Raw genomic sequence first — 20,628 nt, 5'->3', positions numbered from 1 at the left:
CTTAAATTTGTTCCTTCAAATTTAATGGCTTTTTAGCAGTAAATGTTGCTTTATTTTCACTGATTCTTTTCTGAAACATTTATTTTTAAACATTAGAGGGGCTGGAGAATAGACCTGACTTCCAATTAGGAGTTTTTATCACCTAGTTGTAGAAGCTAGAGGTGAATGAAACATAGTGAACATTTAGAGCTGTTCGTTTGTGAATCTTCTGATGTGAACTTTGTTTTTTTGCAGAAGAGGTACCGGTTCAAATCCCAATGATTAAGTCTCCACTGGACAAGATCCAACTGCCTCCTGGGCAGGCGTTGCCTCCTGGATTCCCGGGACCGTTCATTTTCGCCGATAGCCTGTCTTCTGTGGAAACTCTGTTGACCAACATTCAGGTCAACAATATTTCTATAAACAAAATAAATGTAATACAAGACATTAGCACCTCCATACATTATGTCCTATTTGAAAGCGAAAACAGATCAGATGACCCGTGTGCCATTTGCTGTGCTTTGACAGGGTTTGCTGAAAGTGGCTCTGGATAATGCTCGTGTCCAGGAGAAGCAGATTCAGCAAGAAAAGAAGGGCCTGCGGTTGGAGCTCTTTAGAGAGCGAGAAATTAGAGAAAACCTTGAAAGACAAATAGCAGTGGAGCTTCAAAGCAGAAGTAAGTTTAACAAGATCAGTTATGAAGCGAATGCTGTGTTGGTGATATTATCAAAAATAATAGAAATATTCTCAGGGATAGCTTGGAAATGCTTAGAACAAATGGCAAACTAAGAATCAAATATTGCCTGTAAGCCACAAGGTAAGATATTTACACTATTGGTCCTTGTAATAAAAATAATGAACTTCATCTGAATTTCAATCCAGTTGCTGATGTGGAAATGTGAATATTATTAGTTTTCTCTACAGTATTATGAAACACATCTGGATAAAGATAATCTAACAAATCCTTATATATAAAATGCTTACTTTTTGCCAAGAACAGTGCTAGATTTGGGGGTTATAAAATAAATATAACTCGGTGTTTGTCCTTCAGAGATTTATATTTTAATGGACTAGCACAAGCAACCACTTACTTTCAAGAAAAAATGGTGAGAACAATGATGTGCAGTATGTACGGTTACGTAGAGAGGCAGCAGTCAGCTAAGCTTGGTGGTGCTAAGTGTGTAAATGGCTGAGGAAGGCTTTCTGATGCTCATCTCTGAACCTGAATCTTGAAGCATCAGTAAGCTAAGAAAGAGCCTGAGAGGTCCTGAGCTATTTAGACACTCTAGACTGAGGTACATTGATCATAGGCACGGAGGCAAGAAGGCTCATACATGGGCAACTCTTTATAATTTGTTATTGTTAGATTTTGGGGGTCTGGCGGAGGCAGAGAAGGCCAGCACCCAAATGCTGAACAAGACGGGTACTGAGGTCGCCGCAGGGCGGGCTGCGGTCGGGCCGAGGCCAGCAGCCAGGGTCAGGGCGGGGGTAGTTTTAAGGAGTTCTGAGGTTGGGAATACGTCAGCAGTACAGGACGGCTAAGTCACCCCCTTGTACAGCCAGTAGCTGGCGGTTGGACAGCTGCCACCCCCTGATAGTGGCCTGAGTCTGGGCAGCTAGAGGAGGGGGGAGTGGAAGGGGCTTTCTGCAGGTGGCTCAGGTCGGGGAGCAGGAGTCAATTCTGAGAACAGAGAAGTCACTAAACTAATGTCTGCAGATAAGGGTACCTTGAAGGACGCAGGCAGTCACTGGTGTCAGGGGCGGGAGATTTATTGGGGGTCAGGCAGTCCCTGAGACCAGCAGTTACTGCGGGGGCTTGCTAAAGCCTGGATTCCCAGATCCCAGGTCTGATGCCTAAGAGTTATGACATTGGATTTGAGTTTCATGTAGTGAATGGTGGGAGGTGATGCAGACACATGGAGGCAGAAGCTAATTATGAAGGATGATTTTAGCCATGTAACAGATTAGCTTGGACACTGCCCTGTAGGTGATGGAAAATATTAAAAGATAAGCAGAAGGATGACTGGGTCTGATCTCAGTTAGCTGGAGCACTCAAGTGTTGGGAAGGGGTTAGAAGGGGCTTGCAGTAGAACAGAAACAAGGAAACTGCAGAAGGATATTTGCTGTCACCAAGGTAACAGAGATGAAGACTGAATTAGGGTAGCAATGGATATGAAATGGAGAGAGTGGAGCAGTGTTGTTCACCAATAGAATTAACTTTCCAACTATGGGTAGATATTTGATTATCTACAAATATGGATTATGCGACTAGGTCATATCAAGACCAGAGAAAATTAAAAACTTCACTTTCGCCAGTCATTCCCACCTCTTCCTTACATTTACTGTAAAATACTAAACAGCAGCAAAAGTGCTGTCGGGAATTTCAGCCTTTCTTCCTTCTCTGCTTATTCTTCGATGGATGTGTCACAAAGCAAATAGTAAGTGAAAGACTTCAAGGGTAAGAAGGAGAGGCAAAGTAAGAGAGAGAAAATTTAGAACCTAGACATTGCTTCCTAGACAAGAAAGAATGACCCTAGTTGAGTTAAATCCACTAACTGTCTATCATTCCAAAGTAACATACTATATTCTGACATTTGTGTCAAGTAAAGGAAAGCTTACTGTTTTCTTTAGAGCCTGGGCATCACTAGTCTAGTTTAAAATGAAAAATCAATCGTTGCATTTAAAAAGAATTAAGCCTCTTCGTTTTATCTTGCCAAAGACATTAAGTACTTCTAAACAAAGGCTAAATTGTCTTTTTAAAGTTTGGAGAAATTAGATTATTTCTAGTATTTGGTATTCAAAATAGATTATGATGATTAGTATCATAAAAACACATTTCTTTAGTAGGGAAACTTTTCATACTAAAGAACCAACTAATCATATGTCAAATATAGTAATGTCCTCAAATGGACTTATGAAAATCTGCTCCATATAGTAAAATTGGCTTTGAACTTTTAGGGATCTACTGATTTCTCTTTACTAATTTCTTGTAGACAATCCAGGCCTATTTTATAATTGCCATCACATCTGTTGTCTTCTAAAAGTCCTAGACATGGTAGATGTAATACTGTATCTGTTATCAAATTAACTCTAAAGTATTTGTATTTAATAAATTTAGCATTAATTAAAATATAGTAAGAATAGCCTACTACTACTATCTTTGCTACTACTACTACTATCTTTACTACTACTACTATTACTACTACTACTACTACTACTATCTTTACTACTACTACTTGCTCATGTGAATCAAGTGTCTGGTATGTGCTATACACTTTCTTTAATATTTTACATCTAATGACTAACATAGTTATAGAAAACTATTATCCTCATTGACTTAGAGAAAGTATTTCATCTGTATGAATAACAGTATCTTCATCTATTACAGTGGGTGAACTGGACGATCACTTAAACTCCTTTCTCGTTTCCTACATATATCAGATCCACTACACCCAACTTTTTACGGCAAGGGGTAACCTCTTTCCCTGAAGTCACATGATTGAAAGGAAGAGGGGAAAACTGGTTACAAAGTGACATTTCTCCAAGTATATAAAAGTAATGGTAACTCTATAGATGCATATATAAAAAACATGTGGGAAACTGCAAATATATAGTACGAGTTCTTATGACTTTTTTCTCTAATTAAAGGATGTTCTGTTTCACACTCCAAGTGAATATTCCACCGAACTGCCTTTTAGTTGTAAGCCAGAATGTGTTGCTTGACTTAAACACAAATTTAAAGGGACAGGCAAAAGCCAACAGGAGTCGTTTTTATGATTTGAACTCTCTTTGGTTGAGCTAATGACAATTGGAACCACAAGAAGCTAATCATCCTTCCACTGCGACATTTATATCTCCCTGTAGCAATACCTGTAGTTTATAGTCCATCACAGCGGCCAACTCTTTTTCATTGACCAAGCCTTTGCAGACCGTTTACCTTTGCCCGTTTTAGGTACCATGCAGAAGCGCCTGAAGAAGGAGAAGAAAGCCAAGAGAAAACTGCAGGAGGCTTTGGAATTTGAAGCAAAGCGAAGGGAACAGGTGGAGCAAGCACTTAAGCAAGCCGCTGCTAATGACGGTGGCCTGAGGGCGTTGAAAGGTAACGTCTGACTCAGACTCAGTCACTGAAGGGATGCAAAGAAAAACCCAATTTAAAAACCAAGGAGAACCCTGGCTGGTGTGGGTCAGTGGATTGAGCACCGGGCTGCAAACCAAAGGGTCACAGGTTCGATTCCCAATCAGGGCACAGGCCTGGGTTGTGGGCCAGGTCCCCAGTTGGGGGCGTGTGAGAGGCAACCACACATGGATGTTTTCCTCTTTCTCGCTCCCTTTTCCTCTCTCTAAAAATAAATAAATAAAATATTCTAAAAAATAAGGAGTGAGGAGGAAGGGAGGAAGGAAAGAGGCTTTATCCAGGAATAATTAAAAAATGAGTTTGAAGCTGAGCAATTTAGGTCATTCATTAAATCTGTCAAAATAATCTTCATTTGGGGAGATAAATCATTTTGGAATAACAAGAAATCCTGCTGGCTTTTGCAGTTTAAAAAAATAGTACTAATAACCTTCCAGCTCCTAAAATGTAAGTGTTATAGGTCCATTCATATTACAACATTGCTGATACATTTTTTAAGAATTTATTTATTTTTAGAGAGAGGGGAAGGGAGGGAGAGAGGGAGAGCAACACTGATGGACTGCGTCTCGCACGCGCCGCAATGGGGACTGGAACAGCAAGCCACGCACGTGCCGTGACGTGAGCCGGCGCCCTTTAGCCACGCAGGACAACACCCAAGCAGCTGACCTACACAGCTCAGGGCCAGTGTACTGTATTTTAAAGAGCTAAACAGTGCTGGTTCCTTTAATAAAGGCAGATGGCATCAGCGCCGAGGATTTAAGGAGCACCTGGTTGAAAAAGGCTATGCTAACTAAATCCCTGCAGATCTTCCAAGAAGAGGCGCTTTTGTCATGGGATCTCTGGATTACAAGCTTTCCTGTTTCCATTTTTAATTCCGAAGCCCTGAAACACTGTTTTATCGCACAGAGTATTCAGGTTCTTCTTTCATAGCACACTGACGGCTCACCTATTTAACTGATGTGTGTGTGTTGCAAGGATGAGCCTAAGGAGTTTATACACACATAGTACACATACCCCATACACACGTGGTGCACACACATGGACTACAGGGCGGGTGCTTCAGTGCCTGTCCTAGGAATGAATGAAGGAGTTTTTTACAAATGTTCAATCTTATTCTTTCCATTCTAAAAGTTCAAGTTTCTTTTTACTGTTACTATCTTGGATCCTGCTGCTCACAATCAAGAGATATACGGAGCTAGATCTTTAGCTCATGACAACCATGCCTCATTGACACAAAGGACAGAGAGGAAATATTAGTTCATTAATATTAAGACATTAATATCAGTACATTAGTATTTCACACAATGTTACATGTTAGAGAAGGGGAACCAGCATCCTGACTTCCTTAAGGCTTTAAAAATAACATTTCTGACCAGCAGTGAGACACATGTTCTCTGCATTTGAGGCCCCAAACTTGTAATCCTGAGGCAGTCTGGCCTTTTTTATTCACATCTGAAATCCACACATAATGATCGCCACTCTAGCTCCACTGTTCTCTGCCTTGAAGGCAAAGCAGCTGTTTCTACAGCACAAAGGGTGCCTTGGATTCAGATCAGTTCCTTCTCACGTTCACCCTTGATGGCAGTGGGTGATGCTCTGAGAAAATATGCGCATACGGAAATACCCATGCAAGTTCTGCTTCATGGATATGTATACACTGTAGATAATCACATTTCATATTTAAAACTGAATACAAGAGCCCAACCCCTTGTTTCCTTTCCTCAAGTTTTTTAAAGCAATTCACGTGTCCCTTTGTGCCCACAAGCTGCTACCTTGTCATGTGCTTAGCATAGAGACAATCTTATTATCACGTTTCCCACTTCCACTTACGCAATAGTGTCTGTCTTTTTCTTATTCCACAGTGAAGGCATGTTACCTGCTAGCCGGAGAGGATTTTTTATGGACAGGTTCTTTTCCTGAGATTTCTCTCCAGAGAATGAAATGAATAGAGAAGTATTTACCATTGATCTGAAAATGTATGCCCCATTATAGAATTCAGTGACAGTTTGTAACCTTCCTTCCTAACATTAAAAAAAAGAAAAAATAGACCTACAAAAACCAAAAACAAAAATGCCACCCAAAGTCTTGTGTTAATACAGGACCAAAGCACTGGCTTACTGATCGTTTTCACTTTAAATGGAATCAGAAGAAAACCGAATTGCACCTTAATCGTGAATGTCCCTTTTTTCAGAGACTGGGATTCCAGATATTGAAATAGAGAACAGTGGGACTACTCATGATAGCACTGCTATGCAAGGTACAGTAAACAGCACATTTCTCTCTCTGGCTGCTTCATGTGACCCCTAGGCGGCTGCACGGCAGTTGCCAGTTTCCATATTGTTGACATTCTTTAGGCTGCCGTTTGTAGTCAAGACGAGAGTTCCTATCCCAGGGGCTTCCTGGGAGGGTCTTCACCTCCTCTGGCTTTGTCAGAAGTCAGGCTACACCCTGCAAGTCAGTACACCTTTGGCCCGGGCGGTAGCAGAGCTATTACCTAGCTCCCAGCTTTCCATTGATATGCAAAGTTCCTTAAAAGCTGTACTATCTCCTCCCAGCCCCCAAACCATTCTCTGTGGGGACTGAAGATTCCTGCCCCAATTCAAAAGCACCTAAAATGTTTTGACTGCTGGAGTTTTCCCAGTGTGATTCTAATGCAGTTTGCTAGCCCTTTGTAGCTGATTATATTTCCTTTCACATTTATTGTGAGAAGATGTCTCACTGATTTTTTTAAAAGGGGAATCTCCATGAGCAAATGACTTCCTTTCAGAAAGGAGGATCACGGACCTGTTCCTTGCTGGAGGTTTAAGTCAGGGATGCCTTCCCACTGGATGTGACCGAAAGAGCCGTTTGGGCTCACCTGAGCGTGCCCATTTTCGGTGGCGGCTTCACAAAATTCAGAAACCCTCGTTCACGTCGTTTTACACGTTATCAGTACAAAACCACGAGTGTCAGAGCTCACGGATGTGAGAACGTCTGATTCTGCCGTAGCTGGCCAGACGTAACTAATACGTGAACGGGGTGCACAGCTCATTCAATGGAGCTTTTGCTGCCTCTTCTCCCGCCTTTGCTTGCCTGCTTTCCTCCCTCAACCTGAAGGCCGTGTGCAAGCGAGCAAAGCCAGTTGGGCCGCAGGGTTTGTCCTCTGGATTCACCACAGTGGAACTTCACAAAGAAAACTCCAGCAGGCGTGCGCTGCCACTAGTTGAGGTTTTGCTGTTAGGTTTCGGGGGTCAGCGGAGGGGGAGAAGGCCAGCAGCCGAATGCCGAACAAGGCGGTTTATTGAGCGTGCGACAGGGCAGGCTGGGTCTGCACAGTCCCTGCCGCGGGTTTTTAAGGAATTCGGAGGCTTGGAATGAGGAAACAGCACAGGGCAGGCTGAGTTGCCAGGGGTTTCCCTATATGGCCAGCGGGCCCTGGGCAGCTATGGATTTTCCTTACACAGCCAGCAGGTTGGCGATTGGCCCAGCTGCAACCTCCTATAACCGCCTGGGTTTAGGGCAGCTGGGGGTGGGGGTGGGGGATTGGGGAGGCGAGGTGACTCCTGGCTGCCTGTACCTCTCAGTTGCCACCGTCTATCAGGGCAGGGTTGAATAAGCCTGGATCGCTGGGTCCCTTCTGAATCTGTGACACACAAATACAAACCTGGTCTTTGAGGAGCATGGAACTTGGTTGTGCCCCTCCTTTGGGATGTACATCAGCTTTGGGACTGGAAGGGGTAAACCAAACACACGACCGACAGACTGCGTCTTTATTACCCTTTATTGTCTACTCCCAGTTCATCACTGTGTTTCATTTATAGGGTGCCTTCCGTACATAGTATTAGCATCTTCCCCACTCTGAGATCAATACAAATTTATGAACTGTCCTAAAGGTATTTCATTTCAATGCGACAAAAGCAAATATCTTAGTCACGGGAAGCCAATTAGGTGATAAAAGCAAAGGGTACATTCACACTCCATTTGGCACATTTTAAAAAATTTTAATAAAGCACGTACAAATAATTTTTTTCATATTAACTTGTCATTAATGAAGGATACATTTAATATTTGTTTTCACTAAACATACTTTGAATAAGTTCTACTAGTTTTTGCTGGCTAAACATAAGTGAATTAGACCTTTAAAAAGACAGAGATGGAACTTATTTTAAAGTTACAGAATTAACTTTTATTATTTTCATTTCAAATTACAAATGAAATCTTCACCTATTTGTGGTTAATATTGTAAATATAGAGTTGATTAACAATTCTCGCCTTTAAGGTTATATTAAATAATATTCTTGACAAATGTGATAAAAATGGAAAAGTATCCATTCTTACCTCTCTTAGGACAGAATTTAAGCAGTATAAATAATAAAGTTCCTATCATCAACTTGCGGAATAAATGTCATGTGTTAATGTTTCAATAAAATCACAATTTAATATGTAAAATAAAATTTTTAACCAAAAATGATTTATTCTATTAGCCAGGGATATTGGTTTCAGAAAATAGTATTAGAAATGATAAATATAATCCATCAAATCAAACAACTGAAATAATTACCTGAAAAATCCCAATAATATTACTTATTATTTAAGATGCCGAGAATTAAAAACTATGTTTTATTTATATATTAACTTCAGAAAATGTATCATACTTGGAAAACATAACATGCAAGATTAACTATTATTTTTTCATTCTTCCTAATGGTTTTGCTCTAGTCTGTTATAGCTTTCTTTTTTCTTCTGTGACTTATTCTAATACTGTTTTAATCTTTTGCAGTTTCCTCAGCTACCCACTCTTTAAATAGAAAGGTTATTTCCTAACATTGTTTATGAGGGTCAATTCATGAATGCCGATCTGATGCCATTTCCAAAGTGCATCTCCATCACAGCAAACAGTTCAAGCATCATGGAACTCTTCCCTTCCTGTTGTCAACAGCTGTGCTGGACAGAAATCTATCATTTACCTAGTTCTTTCCCTTTGAAATTCAGTTAGTTTCACTGTGACATCTCCTTAAGCAGGTTTAAAGGGGACTCGGAAGGATGTGGTTGGCCATCCTGAGAAGGAATAAAGTTATATATAGTTTTATGATAATTTCCACTTGTAGAATTCAAACATGTGTTTGAAATCGAATTAGCTTAGTCATCTCATGTCTTTCACGCTTTGACTGTGGTCTGACAGACCAGATATCATGCATAGACCATCGTCTGATAAAAGGATTTCTGTATGTTTTGTATTTTAGCAGTCTATGACAGCAACTCTTTCTGGTTAGTTTAAGATGATCAAACAATGAATACACACTCGCTTTGACGGCTCTGTCCACTTTGCTGGAGGTGAAGGGTGCTGTGGAAAAGGTACACTAACGTCTGCCCACCTAGATTCCCATAGCTCAGTTGGGGTCTGCAAGACAGGAACATTAACCATCTTATCAACCAATCTCCGTTTCACATAAAATAAACATACCCAGTGTCATTAAGTGCACCTTCAGATCAATGATTTTTGCAAATGACATTCAAGCGCCATTTGCATAGTGCATTTCTGCTGATAAAAGCACATTGGATTAGCACAACTACAAACGCGCTGATAAAAACTCAAAGCGAACAGCGGTCCCATTAGCTAACGAACGAAGCCATATTTCCTCTTCGCTATGCTCTGCCATTTAGTTATTACCCGATTGCAAATCTAATTATAATCCTTTTACTCCCCAGTCAGACTTCCCAGTTTTTGCAAGCTTAGCACTGACAAGTGATTTCATTACATTTGATTGCCAGTGCCCGCACTGACTTCACTTGGAGACCCTAAAAGCCTTCTGAGTTTCTCCGGCTCCCGATTTGCACGTTACTGGAGCAGCTCCGTTAATTAATTAGCAGCAACAGCAGTAACATGAACTGCTGAACAGAAAATAACATCATTTTATGATCGCAGGGAGACTTCTCCTTCTGCGTGTTTACACCTCAGTTAACTTTCGTATGACTGTCTTTCATGATTAGGGGCGATCGGGACAGTTGGCAGGATGGCTTTCTTAAATTCTTCAGCACTGACATCATCATCTTAATAATAACAGATGAAACAAATCTAGTATATGAAGCTTGTAAATTTTAGAGAAGAGACCACAGCCTTCATGAACTTTCTACCAATAAAAGAAAAGAAAAAAGTTCCAGGGAAACAACCTCATAAAGTAAAGGGCAGAGTGACAGATTGCTCCTGTTTCTGCTACTGCATTTGTCTGGGAAAATCGCAACAAAACAAAAAAACCAGGAACTGTCTCTGCAAGAGGAATGTCAGTGTCTGTGATCAATTTTTACATTTGCTGTTTTGACTATGTGATTGATAATGACACAGCATTATTAATGCTGGAATGTACTTCCTTTGACGTTTTATCCATAAATGTGGTGGAATCGTAAGTCATATTTTAAATTTTTGGCTATTAATACTCCAGAAGTAGATATTAAGTCCAATTTATGTGTCAAACGTAACCCACATTTTGAAAGGTTAACCTACTTAACCTCTTCTCCCATCTGAACCATTTTTTGTTTAAAAAAAATCTGGAGGCTTATTCAGCAATTATAGACTGAGCATTCTAAAATATAAAATGCATGATCTTATCTATTTAGAACTTAGTTAAGATGCCACTGAAGAAGTCAAAGCAAGGCAACTAAAGTATCATTTAACTCTAAAAGCAGCAGACACATTAAAAAAAAAAAAGTCTGGGGGAATGCTTCCAGACTTTACTCAGACTTTCTTTTCTTTTTTCTTTTTTAAATTATACTTTATTGACTATGCTATTACAGTTGTCCTGATTTGTCCCCTTTGCTCCCCTCCACCCAGCAACCCCCACTCCCTCAGGCAATCCCCCAACCATTGTTCATGTCCATGGGTCATGTGGGTAAGTTCTTCGGCTTCTCAATTTCCTATCCTGTACCTTACATCCCCGTGGCTGTTCTGTAACTGTTTGTTTGTACTTGTTAATCCCCTCCCTTCTTCACCCATTCACCTATATATCCCTCCCATCTGGTAACCATCAAAACGCTCTCCGTATCCATGAATCTGTCTCTGTTCTACCTTGCCTAGTTTGTTTTTTAGGGTAAATTGCAGATAAATATGTATTGCCATTTTATTGTTCACAGTTTTGATCTTCTGCTTTTTTGTAAATAAGTCCCTTTAACATTTCATATAATAATGACTTGGTGATGATGAACTCCTTTAACTTTACCTTGTCTGGGAAGCTCTTTATCTGACCTTCCATTTTATTTTATTTTATTTTTTAATTTTATTTTTTGGTTTTTCAATTACAGTTGTCCCATTTTTCCCCCATTGCTCCCCCCTCCCAGCCCACCCCTTCTCCCACAATAATATCCCTCCCCGTTGTCCATGTCCATGAGTCATTCATACACGTTCCTTTACTAGACCCTTCCAACATGGATGGAACTAGAGAGAATTATGCTTAGTGAAATAAGCCAGGCAAAGAAAGCAAAATACCATATGATATCACCTAATACAGGAAACTAAAGAGCAACACAAACAAACGAACTAAATGACCTTTCATTTTAAATGATATCTTGCTGGATAGAGTAGTCTTACGTGTAGGTCCCTGCTTTTTATGACTTTGAATACTTCTTGCCAGTCCCTTCTTGCCTGCAAAGTTTCTTTTAAGTAATCAGCTGATAGTCTTATAGGCACCGCTTGGTAGGTAACTCTCTTCTTTTCTCTTGCTGCTTTTAAGATTCTCTCTTTATCTTGAACCTTTGGCATTTTAATTATGATGTTAAAAGTACACACATTTTACAGTGTAATTTAATATATACATATTTATATTATATAACTTTTAATATATATTTATACTATCAATGATAGATGAATATGTATATTCTTAATCCTTTATTTCAAAATGAACCTGAACAGCATATAGTCTTTCTTGATTTGCCACATCCTTATTATCTTCTCTCTTTGTTACTTGCTTGGAAATCTATAACAACACTCCTCCAAGAAAGCTTAAGATGCCACGCCAAAGCTTACTATAAATAATTACTGTTGGGCTAAGTTTTTTATCACAGAATTTGATAGAATAACAGTGTAATCACTGGTAGGAGCATGTAAGGGGACTTGAAATGATAAATCACTTATGATGTCAGGTATGTGATATGACAAGAAAAACTGAAAAGCAGATAGAATTTCTCTATAGGGTTTTCTACTGACTCCAACAGAGTACTTCCTGCCCTGCCCTCATTAATCATTCATTTTTCTCCCATTCGATGTCTTACACCATGTTGGAACATATACACAGGCACTCTAATATTCCCATTTGAAATTGGAAATGTTCTTTTGTAAACTATATAGCATGTCAGAGATTAGAGAAATTGTGAGAAATGGGTCCTTTTTTCTCTTAAATGCTTCCTTGAAGAGTAGGAATCTTTTGCTATCCAGAGAAACTTTTGCTGCAACCACCATCACAGAGTGGGAAAGGCTCTAGCATGCCTCCTACTCAGGAGATCCTAGCATCTTTCTCTAAAGCAGCAGCCATTGTTTCTCTGTAAGTTTCATTAGATAGCCTGAGTCTTTTACCTTCTTCCCCAGGAAGTATTATCTCTCATTTTCTTCATCCTTCATAAATGTTTTTTAAATCTTGATTGGTGGTATCTCTGAAACCATACCTTTTTGCTGTGAAATACCTGCCAGATTATAGCACACAATATTCTTTGAGTTATTTTTTAAGAGAATGTAAAAAACTTCCATTGCATGATAATTTAGAGCCTGGTTGTCATGAGGTTGCTTGCAGTGCTTATCATTGGATTATTAACAGAATATTTGCAGGGACTGAAAGTCTGTCATGCTAATTGTGACAATAGCGTAAAATTTCGCCTACAGTTCTGAGTTACAATTCCAGTTGTATCTCACTCACATAATAGGTGAATTTTAGTTGTAGTGATAGTAAGATAGTAAGATTTGCAAGCCCGAACAGGTTGTTCCACTACTCAGCATTTTGGAGTCTACGAAACTAATTTAGTAATTAAAAGGTCTTTCTGACTATGATCTAGAAAGGGTTGTTTAACTCAGTTCTTATAACCGCTTCACCGGGTACTTTATGCCTTGTCTTCTCTACATGTGCAATGTAATTTTTTAAGCTTAGGATTTACTCTATCTCGGATATAGCTGAGAAACATGGAAAAGGAAGGCTTTTCTCTGATTAAGTTTGTCTTATTATTCGCTTTCACATTTGTGTTTTGATTAAGAAAACAGACAGCATCTTCACAGAAGGCTGTAACACTACACCATTGTTGCCATGCCGCTTAGAAAAATAGAATGACTATGTTGCTGCCACATGTATTGGCATGTAAAATGTGTCACTGTGTGGTGGTTCTGTGCCAAGTTGCCCACTGATAGCCAATTTCAGGCTCTCAGTTTCTTATCAGAGGAAAAGACAACTCATAGTTTTTGGATAGGCTGGTGGACTCCATACTGTCTCACTGGGAACAATTCAGTCCCAGAGAGGAGGGAGCTTATCTGTGTGCCTTTCCTAATGCACACCTCCTCTAACAGGATCATCCCTATGGGATAGCTAAGGAAACCCTCATAATCCCTATTTTGTAGGTAGAGAAATAACCTAAGAAAAGTTAATTGGCTTGCAATTGGCAGCCGGTTCTTATACACAGGGATCTTCAATCCCTCTGCCATTGTTCTCCCCATCGTTCCACTTGATAGTATCACTATCTACACATACCTGTGAAAATCTCTCCTAGTTCATTAGCTAGCAGACTATATTAAGCTGGTGTATAATATTATCCCACACAAAACAACACGTCAGGGGTAGGGTAGGGGAAGACTTTGCCAGTTTGTAGTTAATTAACCAAGTATAATTTAATACTGCCTTAGATTTTGCAGAGATTACGGTAATATTTAGAAAAAATATACAAATACCATACACCTGCCTTTTCTATTTAAAACTGTATAGAGAAGCTGAAATAGCAATAGAAAGAAAGTTTCCCATCTTCTGGCTAAACACATATCACCCTATCAGAACTAGACCTCAATAGGCCCTCAGTTATATAATTTTAGGCCAGAACTCCTCCCTGTAGGTCATTAACATATATTTTTATTTGTTTATTCTTGAGAACATCTTTTTCATTTACAGTAGCTATGTAATATTCCATTTTGAAAATTAAAGTGAAGTGCAAAGAAAGACATTCTTTTAAAGTTTTATACAGACCTTCCTTTCTAAAGCCCCCTCAAAATATATGATTTACTTGTTTAATATTTGAACATGAACATTGGTCATAATCCACACACTTAAGAGGACATCTACTTTAATAATGTAAATGGTGATTTGGGCAAAATTCTTAACAGATCTTTTGTTAGCTTTTAGAAAAGCATCATAAATGTTTCTTCTCTATTTTCCTATTCTGAATTGACTCAGAACCTGGGTGGAGAAGATGACCCAGAAGGGCCATATTTGGTTGGAGCAGGCTTATCTCTAGGCTGTTCCCTGGAAAGAAAGAAGGGGAGATTACCAGAAAAAAAGAGAAACCATTGATAAAATATGGCCATTAGTTTGCAAATAACTTAGCTACCTCAAAAGGAAGTTTTGATACCCCAAAGTACAGTAGTGATGAGAAAACTATCAGTTCTTAAGAAAATTCTGTTATTTATATAGGTGAATAAGAGGCGAGGGAACAAACAATAAATAGGAAGAAGTTACTTTAAAACAACCATGATCAGGGAAGGAAACGTCATTCTGAGGGGAAAGTGCAATCATTCACAAAGATTTCAGCTCAGAAAATGGTGCGGATCTTGCCTCTGTGAGGGAGGAAAACACCTTCATAAATGCCTTGCTTGTCGAGCTGCAGTAGTCATGCATTTCACTGTGGGTTGTAAAGCAGTGGAACACACACAGGGGGCTCATAAGCACATTTTAGAGTCAGGGAATATCATTTACACCACTTTTATATTGTCAATATCACCCCCAGAGATTGAGATTCAACTTCAAACTACTGTAAATCTACAGTTTTGCTCACCTTTGTATAATTTCATTTTTAATACTTGCACATCAATGAACGTATGATAAAGGAACAAGGCAATAACATAGTGCTTTTATTGCACACAGATTTATTGAAATCATGCACATATATAGCACAGCAAAAGGCGGTAAAGCCAGTTTATGGTTTTCAGTGAAGTTCATGGAGTAGATTTTGGATCTGTTTTTGTTGCAATGAGATTTTGATCCAGTCTTTTCTTTTTTTCTTTCTTTCTTTCTTTCTTTTTTTCTTTGCAGCCTGAACATGGATGCCCGAACTCCAGCTGATCATAGGCACGAATAGGGTGCTGTAGCAGTTACCTGCTTATCTAGCGTTGGAATTCTTTCAAGTTCATACTCACGTTGTTAAAACATGGAACTGTCCATTTCTGTTTGTTTATTACCAATAAAGAAAACCTTGCACGTACAGGAAAAATGTGCTAGAGAATGGGCTTTACACATTTTTAGGGGCTGATCAGAATGATGATGAAGATATTTTACACTTCGGTAACCCCTTCCTTCCAGAGAGCTCAGAGCACTCCATTAACATTATGTTAACCCACACAGCATCTTAGTGCGGTAAGTAGGTGCAAGAATTTTGTAGACAGAGAAAATGCTATTTCTAAACGGTGTGATGGAAATTCAGATGCAGACACACCCACTTCAAGCTGTGATGGCTATGAGATAGCCTTATATTGGGCTGACCTGGGATTTAACAGGAACGACGTGAGGTAATTTGCGCAGATGTCAATATATATTATGACTGTTTTAGAGCTCACCTTTCCAAGAGATACACATTGCTTGGAGTGCTCTCGAAGGAAACACGGAGATCTCTAGCTTGTAGCTCTCACCTTGTCACGTTCTTCTTTTGATCTACTGAGGGTGGAGCAAATTATTTCATCCCTTTGCACGAGCACATTCCTAACCTGTAAAGAAGGCAATGATACAAACACATCCCCAAGCTACTAAACACACACCTTTAAGTCTTTTCTGCTGTTCTGCCAGTTCCAATCCTGCTTTCTCTTTGTGAAGCTATCATCAAGCGAGCAACTAAAAAAATTGTAGGCATAAGCAAGGGAAAAGGCAGATACGAAGGTCAGTCACATCATAGATATTTTCCTTTGCTCACCCCCTGGTTTACACCTGGCAAGATGCCTAAAATGTTCCAGTGACTAGAACCAAGTGGGTCATTTGGCTTGAATTGCCCAGGAAATGGCCTCACCTATTTTGAACTGGTGACACATACCTCTCATCATTCTTTCCATGACTTCTAAGATCAGAAAGATTCAATGGCCTTCCTAAAGTGCCCGCCTTACAGAAGCAAAATGTAATGCTCTGTGTTATTTAACCATGTGCTTGAGAATTGCGTTGTTTTGACAGAAGCGCCACTCATCATATGTAAAAGGCCAACCGAGTTTTCATCCATTCTCCAATAACCCCTGCCCTGTGGCACTATGTGCAATTTCTTCTGGAATGACCACCTACCCTACACACTTCTAAATGTTCCCTTATCATATTAATGTCACATTCAAGTGATTCCATACTCCGAAGGAATTCTTCCATAGCACAGGCATTTGGCTTCTGGTGCTTCCTAGAGCCTGCAGACGAACCTCCTTGTGTAGAGTAGGTGAGCTGCTTTAACTGAAGTCAGTATAATTATGCAAATGAGAAACACACCATGGAGCAAGACCGGGGCAAATACAATCCTTAAAAATTGTACTAAAACCAAATATCTGAATTGAATAACACAGAGGTAGAACTGAAAAGAGGACATCCAGAAATGTCTCGTTATTTGACAGGCAAACAGCATAAATTGAATGACAGGGGAAATGGAACAGCATTTTCAAATTAACCAAGTCACTTCAGAACAAACTAGTGTCTTTATGAATAGGTATGTTTCATTGACTTTGGTTGAACTGTAACATGTGCTTGTGGTTTTTTCTGGCCTCTCCCTGCATATCTGCCTTTATTACAGCACCTGATTTTGCCTTTTCCTTTTTATCAGCTTCAGACGTATATCACAGAAGGCAAGTCTCATGCTTATTTAAATTTGCAGCAGTCAGGTGTTGTCGTTTCAAGGTAACTCAACTGACTAGCAGATGTTCACCTCCTGCATGGGCCTTCGTTTTTATTTTTTAAATGGTCATATTTATATGTATTCAATTCCCCCTTTTGCTTATCTAAGAAATCCTAAAGCAATAAACTCGGTCAGTTGTCCCCAAATGTGAGTGTGCGTCACTCCTTGTAAGGCCCCAAGCGCCCTAATGGTCCTTGTTCTCCCTGATCTTGCATCTCGTTTACATCCAAAATGCATATCAGATCGTCCCTGTTTGGACTCAAGTACAAAACCCTCTTAAAAATGTGAAACCTTCAATTACTAATTAGATGTTTTGTGGTCCTAATGAAGTGGGTATGCTGGGTTTGGATTAAAATTCAGCTACCGCTCTCCTCTGTTTATGGTTCCAGATGTTTTTGTTTTATCTAGGAGTTGACTTTGACAGCTACTGCTAAATGATAAATCACTCATATTACAGCTGCAATGCGTTTTGAAATTGAAATGTGGCGAACTTGGAGACTGCTCCAAGGATCAGTGTCAGTTAGCGGGTCGCCGTGGGCTCCCTCCTGAGGATCGCTCGGTATCGGTACACGTAAAACCGTAACAGGGTCCACGTCAAACTTCTACAGTGTGCTGCTACGCGGAAGTCTATTTTGCTACCCTACTGTAAGTTAGGAGAAAAAGGTTTACAACTATGAAATCTCACTTTAATTGTATTCCAGAGAGAAAAATGGATTCATATTAATCCTGTCTTCCTTTTGCTGGCCTAGTTTTTCTTTGGATTTTTGACCTGCTGTGGGAACAGTGCCTCACAGACCTTCTGAACCAGCACATTTTAATGCAGGCTATGGGCAGAAATGTGTATCTTTTTTTATAAGGTGTATAAGTAAGCATAATAAAGGAGGGAGATTTTCCAACATTTCATTTTTTTCTAAAGGACAAATGATGATCGCTTTGTGGCATCTGTTACTGTGTTTTGTCATCGCTTTCAAGTTTGTAACATTCACGATTTGTATCGCGCGATAGCAGCCTTTTAGCTATTTTGTATACATTTCAATCCTTGTAAAACGACTGTTTGCCATTTGATGCTGAAGGACTTTCCGTTGACATTTAGGCTTTGTGTACAGAGGATGAGGTAGACTGGAGAACTGAGCAACTATCTGGTGAATTTGATCAGAATAAACATTCTCCGATGCCACAAAAGAGTCCGAACAATTCTCTGGGGTGGCAAATGACTAGACAGTTTTCAGAAACTCATGTTTTGTTTCCTTCTGGTCGCTGGAAATGTTCACGTGAATTTCATAGGCCCTTTGGTTGTCCTGGAATGACCGCCGACCCTCCAAGATCATCTGACTGGCAGAAATGCAAATGCTTTTATTCTTCTCTTCCCTACCACATCCCTATTTTTGGTTCAGAGGTAGTATCCAGAAAATTCCCCTGACACCCCACAATACCTCTTACACAAAAAGAAGGAAGATTTTATATACCAGGCTTAAAAAGGATATATTTTCCTCCTGACAATGCTAAGCTTCGATGAGACTGAATTAATATTTTAGACTTAGCCTATCGGTCCAACAATGATCATGTAGTCTCTTTCATATGTGAAAATGATACATTTGACTTGAAAACAAGACTTTTGAGTGTTTTTTAAGCGTGGGTGATGGATTTGTACTGATCGTCCACACTTTCTCTTCTGGCTCTTCTTTTGTGACCAGTCTTATGAGGTTGCTGACTAGAAGCTCTGGCCATAATACATGGCTATGAAAGAGAGCAAACTTAGACTAAAGGAGGTTGGGTCATTTTTTTTTTTTTGAAAATTGTTTCCAATTATAGTTTCTACCTGCACCATCAGATATTTTCTGCCTCTGGAAAGGTATGGATTCTTTTGATTACCATCGTTTAAATAGATACTGGTTTGACCAAATGCTACCGTTAAAATCATAATCATAGTCTCCTTCATGCAGTATACAGAGTCTTAGGGTTAACCTGAGGTGAGAACATTCTAGATGTTCAGAGCTGTCATTCCCTTATGGTCATGAGTGGATACTCCTTTCTCTGTTTTGGTCCAGCATAGGGATCTCAAAGATTCCATTATGTACAAAAGCCAAAGTAATTCAGACAACTATAGATGTCATAGTTTATGAAAAGAGCCTTATTGGTCTTCGATGTCTTCAGTGCTATGGAAAGAACAGAAGCTGTAGCATGAAACTTCAGGGGATCTTTGGAAACTGATGCATTAACATAGAGAAATGTTCCCAAATGTAAAATTTTACCAATATCGAACTAAGCTTGTTACATCAGATCATTTAAGTTCCTGAAGAGAGTTTAGTATTTTTCAGCACGTATCAGAATTATTCCTCAGAAGAACTAATGCTTTCTTTTTTCTAGAGGAGATCACTTGCTGTTTGGCAATGGCACAATGATTTTATAAAGCCTGAAAGGTCCCTGCTGGCTTTACATAAATGAAGATGCTTGTGATTCCAGTTTATCTCTGAAACTCTTCAACATGGAGTCAATTCTGTTGTTTTAGCAGCAAAGCTTTGTTTACTGAAGCAGCTCTTCAATCTATATTGCATTATTTAAAAATAAAGAAACGTGTGTCCATTTAAAAAACAATGATGTGAACTTTGTCCTCGCATTAGTTTGACCAGTTTAAGAATATGAGCTAAATCCTCATGGCTTAAGTATCTTGACAATATCTCATGCTTTTCTATGCTCACCTCAGCTTGGCTTTTTTTGTCTTTGAAGAAAAATTCAGTAGTGTGTTAGAGACTAGAAACTTAAATGTACGGCTTCTCTGTTCTACGATATATTAAGTTAAAGTACCCCTTCTTTGTTAAGAAATGTACTTGCTAAACTTCAGAATAAATAAAAGCATTTTGACTTTGTCAGTTGTCACTAAGTTTTTATTTTCAAGTTGCCAACTGCAGTCATAGAAGGAGAATCATAGTGAAAATAGAAATATAGGAACCAGGAAAGCATTTGGAAAGCTTCTCCACTTTGACTCTTTTCAAACAAATAGGACCTTACGTCTTCTTTTCGGTTCGCCTGTTTAAATAGGCCAATAGTATTTTCCTTGCCTGTTCTGTTGAATCACACTACATTTCCTATTTCTGGCTGTGTGTGCTTAGTGAACCTACTTCTAGGCGGGAGTGTTGCACTGGGAAGCAGAAAAAATGCGGTGACTCAGGAATGAAAAAGTCTTTTCTGAATATCTAATATTTCTAAAAATGTCTTCTCAACCACCTGCAGTGGAGGATAAAAACAGAAAGAAAACGAAGGAGCATAGATCTATGCTGGCCCAAAGAAATTCCAGGTGTCCATATTTAAATATCCATTATGTGTCATGAAATACCAAGGCTACATCATTTTTTAAAAGGCCCCACAATTGATCTAATGTGTCTTCACCTTCACTTTGGTTAATTTCTCCTAATACCCAGGAGCCCACCCCAAATCTGCTTCACCAAGGAACC

The 20,628-nt window shown here is 39.3% G+C and overlaps 1 protein-coding gene across 3 annotated transcripts in view; it reads left to right on the top strand.

Moving 5' to 3' along the window:
- Window positions 1-19,951, top strand: part of DACH2 (dachshund family transcription factor 2) — a 427,341-nt gene extending 407,390 nt beyond the window's left edge. For 2 of the 3 annotated variants that reach the window (XM_090264273.1, XM_090264271.1), the window contains 5 exons: window positions 235-383; window positions 508-655; window positions 3,932-4,078; window positions 6,303-6,368; window positions 19,544-19,951. In XM_090264273.1, coding sequence (XP_090120399.1) covers window positions 235-383; window positions 508-655; window positions 3,932-4,078; window positions 6,303-6,368; window positions 19,544-19,578 — 545 coding nt within the window. In that variant the 3' untranslated portion in view covers window positions 19,579-19,951. Of the gene's footprint in view, window positions 1-234; window positions 384-507; window positions 656-3,931; window positions 4,079-6,302; window positions 6,369-15,357; window positions 15,567-19,543 lie in introns of those variants that run through there. The other variant, XM_090264272.1, reaches the window with a different exon arrangement.
- Window positions 19,952-20,628: the final 677 nt, after the last annotated feature.

This window comes from Furipterus horrens, unplaced genomic scaffold (assembly GCF_987537825.1).
Source record: "Furipterus horrens unplaced genomic scaffold, mFurHor1.1.pri manual_scaffold_17, whole genome shotgun sequence".
Classification (NCBI taxonomy): Eukaryota; Metazoa; Chordata; class Mammalia; order Chiroptera; family Furipteridae; genus Furipterus; species Furipterus horrens.
Note: the sequence above shows the minus strand (reverse complement) of the source record. Positions and strands in the feature narration are given on the sequence as shown.